Consider the following 11974-nt stretch of genomic DNA (forward strand, 5'->3'; position numbering starts at 1 on the left):
CTGCCTCGGTCTTGATTGATTGAGAAGAAAAACCCGAAGATTGGCGGCTTGGAAACGGCAGCGACAGCACCTGTGTGTCCAGCGACAACCGGGCGGCGGCGGGAGGGGGGGGAAGGCTACACGGGGCGAGAGCAGGAGCAGTAGCCGGGGGGCGCTGCTCCTGTCGCGGCGACAGAGGCTTCGCTATCTGGAAGGTCAACGGAAATTTCAAATGGGCGCATCTTCCTCGCGAATCATTGTGGAGAAAAAGAGGGAGGAGGTGGTGATGGTGGTGGTGGAGGGAGGTGGGGGGGAGACACAAGGTGATACAAAAACAGCGCCGAATCGGAGCCAGGAAGCGTCCCAACAACACGTCGTCAAATCGCGATTGAGGTGATCCTCATGATCCGCGACTGGCTGCGTTCGTTTTCTGAGCTGCGCCGCCTTTCACTGCGCCTGTGCCGCTGCTGTCCGGGACTTGTCGACCCTTCCCGAGGCTGCAGCCCACTGCCTCAAGCACGTGGGCTTGGCCGTGACATCATCACCACCATCGTCATCATCGAGCCTAAATGTGGCTGTCAGTAAGAGACACGGCACAGGCAGCACGTTTCTGTTTACTTTAAAACAGACCCACCACCACTGCTCTGACATGAAGGCAGGGGCGTGTGCAGGGAATCTGTGGGGGCCCCGGGGGCAAAGGGGACATATCTTACCCTATTCACATTTGTCTCATTTCATACTGGTTTAAAAACAGTGGGGATGTTTTTAATTTGCATTTTACTAAGAATGCAAATGTATTCTTTGACTTCTTCCCTTTTTTTTTCAGGATTTTGCATATTCCACTCAGTGTTTACATGCATGTTAAAAGTCTGATTTTAGTCAGACTAAGACAATCATGTCGACCAAGTTCGACTAAGACTAGCTTCATTTTAGTCGGACTAACTTGTTTACGTGACATTAAGGAAACCAAATTATTGTCTGACTAAAATCAGACTTTTATCGAGTCCAGTCTTAGTCAGACTAACATACCTGGATAATGGTAAATAGCCTATATTTTTATAGTGCTTTTCTAGTCTTGATGACCATTCAAAGCTACTTTACACTGCAGTTCACTCACACTTTTCATACCTTGTCCGAGGACACATCTGCATGTAGACTAGCCGAGCCGGGAATCAAACCCACATCCTTTAAGTTGAATGATGACTCGATCTACCGATAAATGGATGTTCTCCTCTGCGCGTATACTTGGACTCCGGAGTTGTCCGGTTGCCTGTCTTAGTCGGACTACAGCCTTAGCTCGATTTAAGCTGTGTATGTAAACATCCTGCGCATCATTTAATTATCTTTTGTGCCTTATATTCATTAACGATTTAATATATTGTGTAGTAAAACAGGAGGAAAAATCACACGTGTATGGGGTCAGATTTAGCTTCCTCAGTTTCTGGATGCATCTTGACTTACAGGAACTTGAACACAGCCTTCGTTAATGTCACCGCTTTTCCTGCTAAAATGGCTGATGTTCAAAAATGGACAAATGTTGCTCTGTGTGTGTGTGTGTGTGTGTGCAGGCAAAACATGGGCCAAGACAAAGTGGGCAAAGCAGCAAGTGGAGGTTCAGATTACCAGGTAAGTAAGTGAAAAATGTTATTGTGTCTCTTAATTAACATTATATCACGTTATGTTGACGCAAACTTCCATATTTTTAGTGTTCTAGTGTTTGTTTACACTGTAACCCTTGCCTTAAAGATAAACAGACAATATGGCAATATGTACAGAAATACTGACCCCTGGTGGACAAGAGGGGGATTGTCTTTATTAAAAAACATTGAATCAGTCAAAATGGGTCAAAGGTCACAAATGCTTTAACTATCTCACTCAGGGACCTTAAACGACACCAATTCACATGTGAATTTAAATTTAAAAGTACAGTACAAAACATAAAAGTAAAATACAATAAAAAAAAAAAAATTACCTTCAAGTACACAAAAAACCGACTCAATTACAGTAGCGTGAGTAAATGCAATTCATTATTTTCCACCTCTACTCATATTATGTATATAAAGATAGTAGTGTTTATATGCTAACAACCAATTTTATCACTGGTCATATTTATTTTTATTCCACCACTTTTAAAATGTACATGACTTGCAGTTTATGGAACAGGACGAGCAACCTTTGCTTGAGTGTAAAAGTTAAACAATGAAAACTCAAATGTTTTTGTTTGCTCTTCAGTTTTACTGTGTATATAATATGGTTCATGTGAAGTGTAAGTTCACACTGTAAAGGTGAGACATAAAAAACACAGTTGTTTGTGCTGCTGTGTGCCGTGTCGTGCCAGAGGGAGGTTCACTGGTGTTTTATTGTGACACAGCGGGTTTTTTTTTTACTAGCAGACATTCCTTTCTTTGGCAGCTGTAACTTAATTCAGATGTTTACTTGACCTACATGTGGCTTTAAAAAAAACAACCTAAAGCCACACTTTGGTGTTGGAAGTGTTTCATTACATCTGCTGCAAACTCTCTCCTCAGGGTTCCCAATAATGGGAGGCTTTTACTTTGAAAGTAAATAATTGACTTTTACACACGCTGGGGTTTTTGTCAGTAAACAAGTTGTGCTACTGGATTTAACCCAAACCCTAACCCATCTGGGACATGCACTTAAATAAGGAAATGCACTGTATATCTTTATGTTTAATTATATATTTTTTCACTAGCAATAGATCCTCCTATGTGGCATTTTTTTTCATTAGATATTTGTACAAGTCACAGTAGGAAAAGCATAGTTTAAATTGATTACAATTAATCATGGCTGAGTTCCATTTAGCTGCAGAAACTCTTTTTTTCTTGTGTATTCACATTAACAGATGACTAAAACACTTCCCATGGTGACAGATGGCTTTTATCCCACCCTAGTTTGTGTCTAATGTTTGCTATTATTACAACATTTGGGATTACAGCAGTGCTATGGTGATTTCTAATCTGACAGCAGATTAGAATCTTTGTAGAGGCAGTTATTTCTTAAACCTTCTAACTTTCTTTCCAGAAACAAATTCAAATCCACGCGTATTTGTACACGCGTGTGTGTTCACTGCATATTTATTTAAAAGCTATGTAAAATAACAACACACCTATGTTTACCTACTCTGCAGTGATTTATTTCTCTATTTGGTTAAAGGTAGATGCTGCCCCTTAGTGGTCAATTAGGCATCCAGCATCTATTTTTTACAGAAAATATATAAATAAATAAAAAAAATAGTCCCCCAGACATGTAGATATTCATTCTCGTCTATTAATCTACTTTAATCTGTTTGATATTTGTAATTAAAAAGGCAGCTAACTGATACAATTAAGCATGTTTTAATAGTTGCAAATAATTTCAATAAAACATAAAATAAATGACTTAAAATTTGATTAAAAATTTCATCTTTTTAATTGAAAAAATATTGTATAATAAGGGGAAATACAACAAAAGTGGTGCAAAATGGCTCAGTAGTGCCCCCCAAAGGTGAAACCCGGTAGGACAAAACCAAAATTAAGTTGCACCAAATTTCACCAAACTTGCTGGACACGTGTCACAGCCCAGGACGGACAAAAAAGTCTATTGCGACTATGTCCTCAATGCAACAGGAAGTTGGCCATTTTTAATATATTTGGCATCCATCTTGCCGATTTGCACATTTCGTAAATGAACAAACATGCCTGAGCACGTTTATCGTTCCAACGTGAAAATTTGCGTCAGTTTGCAGTAGACACATCAAAGATAAAAAAGTTATTCATAAATCCCACAGATTCAAAAGGGTGTGGCCACGGCAGCTATTGGAAATGTTGGCGATTTTTCGACCGTTCTCCATAAAACAGGAAGTGCTCTGTAACTTCGCCCACACATTTCCCAAACTGCTCGAAACTTCCTACATGACTCTGAATATGTCTATGAACATGAACTTGAGCCAAGAGGAAGTCGGTCGTCTTGAATTTAGCTACCATTTCGCCATGAAACAGGAAGTGGCCTGCAACTTTGCTGTGTATTGACCAATCTGCTCGAAACTTCACACATGCGATAAGAGACTTGGCTCAAAAACGGGCATAGCACCACCTTCTGGCAGCACAGTGGTGGGGAGGGCTTGCACAATGCTGCTCCCAGCTTTGATTTGATTTTGTTGTTACAGGATGTGGTTATGAATTGCAGCACAGAAATTGGGTTGGCACCTTGCACTTCTTTCCTTTTGAGGAGATGTATATTGGGATTTGGCTAAGAAGATTGAGTTTTTAGGGTGTATTGAAAGTGTTTTCCTTCGTAATTTTATTGGATGTGTCAAGTCAAATTTATTTATAGCCAAGTGACACCCTCAATCCTCCACAAAAACCCTTGTACAGGGGGAAAAAAAGTCTTGTTTTTGGCAGGAAATCAAATGTCAAAAAGCTGGCCTTCATGCTGTGAAACTGTATAAACACTGCATGTTAGACAGTGTGCAGCTGTTGCAGGCTGTGTCAATAGCTGTCATTTGTCATTGTCAATAATTAATGACATAATTAGCTCCAGCGCTGCCTGACAGGCTGGAGGAGTTGAATGCTTCGCTGGCAGCCTCCTCCTCCCCGACCTGAGCTGAGCAGCTATTGATTTTCTGTTTCATCATGCTGAGTCGTGTCCTGGAACGTGCGAGGAGGAGAGCATCCTTGACGTTTGTGAGCGGGCGTGTGTCTGCTGAAGTGTTACCTCTGTGTGTCTCTGTGTAAATGGATTTGAAAGTTGTTGTCTGTGCAGGTTTGACAACACACAATCAGGACTGATGCAAACGGTCAACTTTGGTTTGGTTCTCTTAGTTTGGTTAGTTCACTGTTTTTATTATTATTAATAATTGTAAATTTTATTTACAAGACGCTTTACAGTATCACAATCTGACTATGACATTCTTGAGTATGATAATGTACAGATGGTCATTTTTTTAATTAAAAAAATATTGTATAATAAGGGTAAATACAAAAAACTGGTGCAAAATGGCTCAGTAGTGCCCCCCAAAGGTGAAACCCGGTAGGACAAAACCAAAACTAAGTTGCACCAATTTTCATTACTTGCAGGACACGTGTCACAGCCCAGGACGGACAAAAAAGTCGATTGCGACCATGTCCTCAATGCAACAGGAAGCTAGCCATTTTGAATTTATTTGGCGTCCATCTTGCCAATTTACCTGAGCACGTCTATCGTTCGAACATAAAAAAAATTTGCGTCAGTTTGCAAATTGTGAAATTCACATTCATAAAAAGGGGATAAAACCAAGATAAGAAACAGAAAAGATAACAAAAACAGCATTAAATACAGTATAAAAGTTGTTGTACTAAGAACAAACTGCAAAAGGAATACCAGGAAAGTCCCATTGAAATTAAAAACCTCTTTTTCAAGGGAGGAAAATAAATATTTTCCCTGAGGGGAAATAGTTTTGACATAGCAGCAATTAAATGTACAAATGTATAAGAAAATAGTGCAATAAATGAAAGAATATAACACCAGGTGATAAAGTGCTGGTACAATCAGAAAAATAACATTTAAAAGTAAAAATTATATTCAAAACTAATTCAACTGTCAAGATAAAGTATAGTATAAATGGGATTATTTTAAGATTTTATAAGGTTGAGGTCAACTGGTTGTCAACTAATGACTTTTCATTTATGAAGAAACACTAATTATTTTTGAGATCCATAAAAACACACAAGTGTCGCAATGCTTTATTTGAAATGACTGAACACAAGAAAACACATTACAGCCTCTATATTTTAGCGACAGGAGCTACAACATTTGTGTGTGGGTTGTTTTCTTCCCCCCATGAATTATTAAAACATTTGCTAATGAACTGCTGTCAGTCGAGTCTGTCACATCGACAGTTTGTAGGAGAAATCTGTACTGTACGTTCAGTGACTAACGGGAAAACATGTAGGCAGGAAAAAAAGTGGATTATTGAAGCTCCTCTGCAGAGTCTGAAAAACCAGTAAAGGAAATGGGAAACACTGACCATGTGGCAGCACTTTTATAGTCACTGTGATGAAACTCATGCCACAGAAATGTGGAAGGACGTCGGATTTTTTTGCGGTCAGAAATGAGGGAAGTTCAGAAAGGCAGCGTCTGACTCACGCGGGAGGAAGCGAGCTGGTTTGCGAGTGTGTGCCGTCGAGCACCTGACTCAGCCAACAGTCATGGAGCTCCAGCCCTGGAGCTTCATGCATCAATACTAAGTTAAAAATGTATGATTAAGATAATGAGACATCACCATTTCCAGCTCCAAGTATAAAAAAACGACTTGTAATTTCATTGTGTTTGCCTTGAATTGCTTATAAATTCAGGTGCAGTGTATTTTAAACAAGTATTCGGTCGTGCCAATGGACAACAAAGAGCCTCAAGTCAATATATACCAAAAGAAAAGGGCAGATTTAGATGTATTTTATTATAGTAGTAAAAGAAAAGGAATACTCTTTATTTAAGTGGGAAAGTCTCAGTGAGTTTGAAAATCTCATTTAACAGAGGCCAAGCACATTTTCTCAAAAATATGGAGAAGGTTAACGTGACAATTTGAAATCATCGGGTGTCAAAAGCTCGCGGTTGCCAGCTTTGGTGAAAAGGTGAAAAAATTCAATTTGACACTTCAAATCCCGCAAAGGTAAAACAGGAAGTCAGTCGGTTAACGTCTTGGTGGGTCAGGAAGAGTCATTTTAGGCTCTTTTGTTTTATTTATTTTCTTTTAATTGATGTTAATCATATATATTTTCTTTTATAAACAAGTTGTATGGGACCATGAAGCAGGCTTTGCACCGTATGAGTAACACAGTGTTCCTGTTACTGATAAACTCTTTTTTGTGGCATCTTTAAAGGTGAAATATCTGGGAAATCATCTTAATCATAATCATCTTTATTATCTTATTTATTTATACGACATGGAACTTGCTTGGAGACTCGACGTGACTTGCATTCTTGCAAGAATGACTTAAAACATGTCAAATTAATGTTAATATTAAAATGATGTAAGGAAACCTTTCAACGTTGGTGGAAAAAAAATGGCTAAATGAATGGAACTCTCAGCTTTTCTTTTGTTTACTCTCGTGTGTCTGTGGCCGTCAGAAGAGGAAGAAGCAGTTTGACTGAACACTTTCAGTCTCCTCTTCACATCAGAGGAGATGATTCCACAGTGACAGGAGAAAACAGTCGGAGCAGATAAACAAAAATGACCACACCACATGAACCCTGTGGTGATGATGATGATGATGATGGTGATGATGGTGATGATGATGATCGCTATCTAACAGCAAGGAAAGGAGAGAAGGGAGGGAACAGATGGAGGAGTGAACAGAGGTTGTAATCTGAAGTTTGGGGATTTTCTTCACTTCCCTTTGTCTGGAATTGAAGTGATAACCAGAGAAATTCTCCTTTTTCTCTCCTGTCTTTGCTCAGCTATTGATTCTTTTTGCTCTGCAGCGTTCAAACATAGAAACTCTATGTTCTCACAAACCACTTATGGCCTCAAAATAATAGTTTTTTAACTTATGTTGAAGGAAATATGACATTGATCATTGATATATCGATTTGTTATATGAGTTGATTAAGTTCAGTGTGTAATTTAAAGGCCTCACATTAGAAGTGTGCTACTGCTTTTATACATAACACTATTATTGATTATTTTGCGTTATTGTGGCAGTTGATTTGTTGCTAACTTAACAGTTAATATAGGTTAAGTGTTGGTTTGTTTTTATTGTTGAAATTTAAAATATGTTGGTTTATTGTGTCTACGTTTGATTTCTGTTCATCATGTGACCAAACAAACAGAATATAATAATAAGTAATATAAGCCTACATTTATTTTCTGTTGATCTTGTTGAACTTTTTGTTTTACTTTATTGTTGTTGTGTTGCTGTGAGAACTTGAGTTGTGTCTCTGCTTTGAAATGCAAAGTAATCTCAATATCTGGTTTGTTTTTGACGTATAGAGGATTGTTGTTTTACTTGTATCATCGTTTTTTTTAAATTAGTTTATCTTGCTTGAGTGTCTCAGTTTTAATATTTATATTATTTAGCTTATCATGGCTGTAGTCTGTTTTACTGATGAAATGGAATACTGTAGATTGCTGTGTGTTATGTTTGAGAATCTCTCCATCACATACAATAATATGAATATGAATTTTCCATTAGAAACAAATTAAAAAAAATCAACGTTGTCATAATAAGGAATCTTTAACGTCCATATGATTTATTTTTAGTACATTTATTAAAAGGCTGCAGGCTGATCTGTTTTAATGAAATGACCCACTAACCTGATTAAACGGCTCCGTTAACCCACAATGTTGTTTCTGATCCACGTGAGATGATACAGTCGGAATAAATCTTCACTTTTTAAATAATCCTAACCCTCATTTATTAAAAAAAAATCTCAGTGTTAGTGTCACTATTTGTGCCACATTTTTTTTATAGACATGACCTCTGCACACACCTGGCTGCTGTCCAGCACTGCCTGGATCAAGTCTCCCCAGCAGAGGGCGCTCCAAGCCCGTCCAACCCAACACCTAAACACCCAGCACCCTCTCTCTCACTCACCCGTTCATCCTCCTCCATCTGATTCCTTTAATTGCTTCCTTCCTGCTGCTAATTGGTGCCAATCTGTGCAGTAACTGTGGTGACGAGGTTTGAGAAACTTTACGCTTCATTACCTGCGAAACTACACATCGCTTGGTGCATGTGTGTGTGTGTTGAAATCACCTGTCAGTGAGGTAAGCTGCTGCACCTGTGCACTTTTTTTACCCCCTTTCACGACGAGATGTGCACAAATTGTGCAAAACCTTGGCTTAAATACACCCACATTACATCGTGTTTATTGATTATTTATGCATAGATGTGGATTTATTTTATTTTTTAAAAAAGGGAATGATTTTTGTAGTTTTTTATTTTATTTCAGGCAACAAATTAGATTTTTTTTTAGATTCATTATTTTTTTTTTAAATGTGGGATTAAATTGTGGATTTTTCACTTCACCAGTGCTGCCTTTTAAAGCGGGAAAGGTGGTGTAAAAATAAGTCAACTTATTATCTGTCACTACTACTAACTGTCAAGTGTTTTTCTGGTTTTTTTTTCTCATCCCCAGTCAATGGCAGCTCCACTCTACTCTGTACTATACTATAGCCCCTCCCACGAAATAGACCCTGAGAAAAGCAGAGGAAAAACACTCAATAATGACAGAATATTGATGTTTTTGCCAGTGTGCGTGTTCTGTGGCGTGTTAGGATTATTCCCGGTGGAATAAAAGTCCGTTTAGGCGTCAAAAAGCGCCGGGGAGCGTTTCGCGGGAAAAACCGGCGGAGGGATACTAGCTTGTGTTGCGGTGCTTCTTATTAACGGAGCGGGGCGTTCAGTTGTGATTCTCACGCCGCTGATGGAGTGAGCAGTCGTGCTCTGTCTTCGCTCTGCCGTGTGTGTGTTGTCTGTTTGTGTTTTTCCTGCCGCTCACTTCTCCATGTTCGCTTCACTCAGCGGCTCTGACACCCGAGTGCACCGCCTCTGCTGCAGGATTTAATGCGTCCTACGCGCTGGAATAACTCCCCTGCTCCGCTTTTTCACGCGTTTTGGCTCGACTTTTCTCCCCTGCTTGGTGGATTTCAGACGAACAGGTAAGAGAGAGGAGACGCTTTTTTTTTTTTTACGCGTTTAAAAGCACGCGGGGGTTGATAGTGAGTGGAGGTGTGTAGTTTGTTGGTGTGTGGGTGAGGTTTCTCCTCTTGCACATATCACTTTCACAGTTACGCACCTGCTGTTGCTGCGGCACCGTTGGTGCGCGGCAGGCAGGGCGTGCGCAAAGCCGCGGCGCTCTGTTTTGGAGTGACCATGTGATGTTTCGCGATGGGGCAGGGTCAATGCCGAGCAGCTGCTGCGAAACTTCACTTCTTTATAAACAATAATTAACCTCTTCCCTTCGTCTTCTCTTCTCCAAACAGCTCCACATTAAGGACAGAAACACGGACCGCGCGTTCACGATGCCGCTGAATTCTAGTTTGGCGAGTAAAAACTACGATTACGAGTACGACTCCATGCAGCCGTATTTCTACTTTGACGACGAGGAGGAGGATTTTTACCCTCAGCAGCATCAGCCTCCGGCTCCCAGTGAAGACATCTGGAAGAAGTTCGAGCTGCTGCCGACGCCGCCTCTGTCCCCGAGCCGCCGGCCGTCCCTCTCCAGCCTCTTCCCGTCCACGGCGGATCAGCTGGAGATGGTGACCGAGTTGCTGGGCGACGACGCGGTCAACCAGAGCATCATCTGCGACGCCGACTACTCGCAGACCTTCCTCAAGTCCATCATCATCCAGGACTGCATGTGGAGCGGCTTCTCCGCCGCGGCCAAGCTGGAGAAGGTGGTGTCCGAGCGGCTCGCGTCCCTGCACGCAGCCAGGAAAGAGTCGTCGTCGTCGTCTTCGCCTGCGGCAGCAGCAGCAGCGTCCTTAGCCGCCGCCACTGTTGTCTGTGACAGCGCGGACGCGACTGCGGTTGCTGCAGCAGCAGCAGCTGTGTGGAGGATGAACAGCAGCTACCTGCACGACCTGAACACGGCCGCATCGGAGTGCATCGACCCGTCTGTGGTTTTCCCGTATCCCATCGCAGAGACGCCCAAGCAGAGCGCAGCAGCATCAGCAGCAGCAGCGACGCCGCCCAGCAAAGACCTGGGTCTGGACACGCCGCCCAACAGCAGCAGCAGCAGCTGTAGTGACTCAGGTGGGTTGTGGATGTGTTTGTCATGCATGCAGCAGTCACACCCCTCTCTCTGCTGTTAATTGAGACTAAATTGGCCCAATTATTGTTTAAATGCATGGTCATTTGCGGTTTAATTCCCATGTCATGATGGAGATGCATGGCTGTTTGTTTACTGGGACAAATTGTGACCATTTTTCCTTCTTTTGTTTTGTTTCAGAAGATGAAGAAGACGATGAGGAGGAGGAGGAGGAAGAAGAGGAGGAGGAGGAGGAGCAGGAGGAAGAAGACGAGGAAGAGATCGACGTGGTGACGGTGGAGAAGAGGCAGGCGGTGAGGCGGTGCGACCCCAGCCCGCAGGAGACCAGGCATCCCAGCCCGCTCGTGCTGAAGCGGTGCCATGTCTCCACCCACCAGCACAACTACGCCGCCCACCCGTCCATGAGGCACGAGCAGCCGGCTGTCAAGAGGCTGAAGCTGGAGAGCAGCAGCAGCAGCAGTGGTGGAGGTGGTGGCCACAGCAGGGTCCTGAAACAGATCAGCAGCAACCGCAAGTGTCTGAGCCCGCGGACGTCCGACACCGAGGACTACGACAAAAGACGGACTCATAACGTGCTGGAGCGCCAGCGGCGGAACGAGCTCAAGCTGAGCTTTTTCGCCCTGAGGGACGAGATCCCCGAAGTGGCCAACAACGAGAAGGCGGCCAAAGTGGTGATCCTGAAGAAGGCGACAGAGTGCATCTACAGCATGCAGTCTGACGAACACAAACTGGTCACAGTCAAAGAGCAGCTGAGGAGGAAAAGTGAACTTTTAAAGCAGAGACTGGCACAGCTGCAGAGCTCTCGCGCTTAAAAAAAAAAGAAAAAATAGAAAAAAGTTTGAATCAGACTTTGTTTTTGTGGCATTTCTTTTTTTTTTTTATTATGCAAGTTCAAAAACTTGGTTGTACAGTTGTTATTGTTGTTGTTGTTGCATGCAAATGCAAAAAAAGCGGATTAAGTTGTGTTTGGAATCTCGTTTGATTTCAATGTTAAAACTGCCTCAGTAGACGTTTAAGGGTGGATTAAATATTTAAAAGTTTATTTTTATTAATAAAATATTAAAAACAAACAAAAAACATTTGGGCCGTCCTCGTTGGAGGCCCGAGCTAAAATATAAATTTTTATGTTTTGTATATAATTAATATTTCCTAAGAAAATGTATTTTTGAATCTCAATTGTCTGGATGTTCAGACCCAGTGTTTGTTTTTTTTCCATTATGTTCATAGATTCTTTTTGAAATATAAA

The 11974-nt window shown here is 41.5% G+C and overlaps 1 protein-coding gene across 1 annotated transcript; it reads left to right on the top strand.

Moving 5' to 3' along the window:
• The first annotated feature begins 9512 nt into the window (after positions 1–9512).
• On the top strand, positions 9513–11722 carry myca (MYC proto-oncogene, bHLH transcription factor a). Its single transcript, XM_083901598.1, has 3 exons — positions 9513–9616; positions 9941–10712; positions 10909–11722. The coding sequence occupies exons 2-3, from the start codon at positions 9980–9982 to the stop codon at positions 11538–11540; spliced, it is 1365 nt and encodes a 454-aa protein (XP_083757724.1). The 5' UTR covers positions 9513–9616; positions 9941–9979; the 3' UTR covers positions 11541–11722.
• The last annotated feature ends 252 nt before the right edge of the window (positions 11723–11974 follow it).

The sequence above is a fragment of the Microchirus variegatus genome (genome assembly GCF_963457635.1).
Source record: "Microchirus variegatus genome assembly, chromosome: 15".
Taxonomy (NCBI): Eukaryota; Metazoa; Chordata; class Actinopteri; order Pleuronectiformes; family Soleidae; genus Microchirus; species Microchirus variegatus.

Excerpts from the sequence above, each read along its gene's own strand:
- myca (XM_083901598.1), top strand. The coding sequence starts at position 9,980 with ATGCCGCTGAATTCTAGTTTGGCGAGTAAAAACTACGATTACGAGTAC. Across the intron at positions 10,713-10,908 it reads CAGCAGCTGTAGTGACTCAG|AAGATGAAGAAGACGATGAG; the intron begins GTGGGTTGTGGA and ends GTTTTGTTTCAG.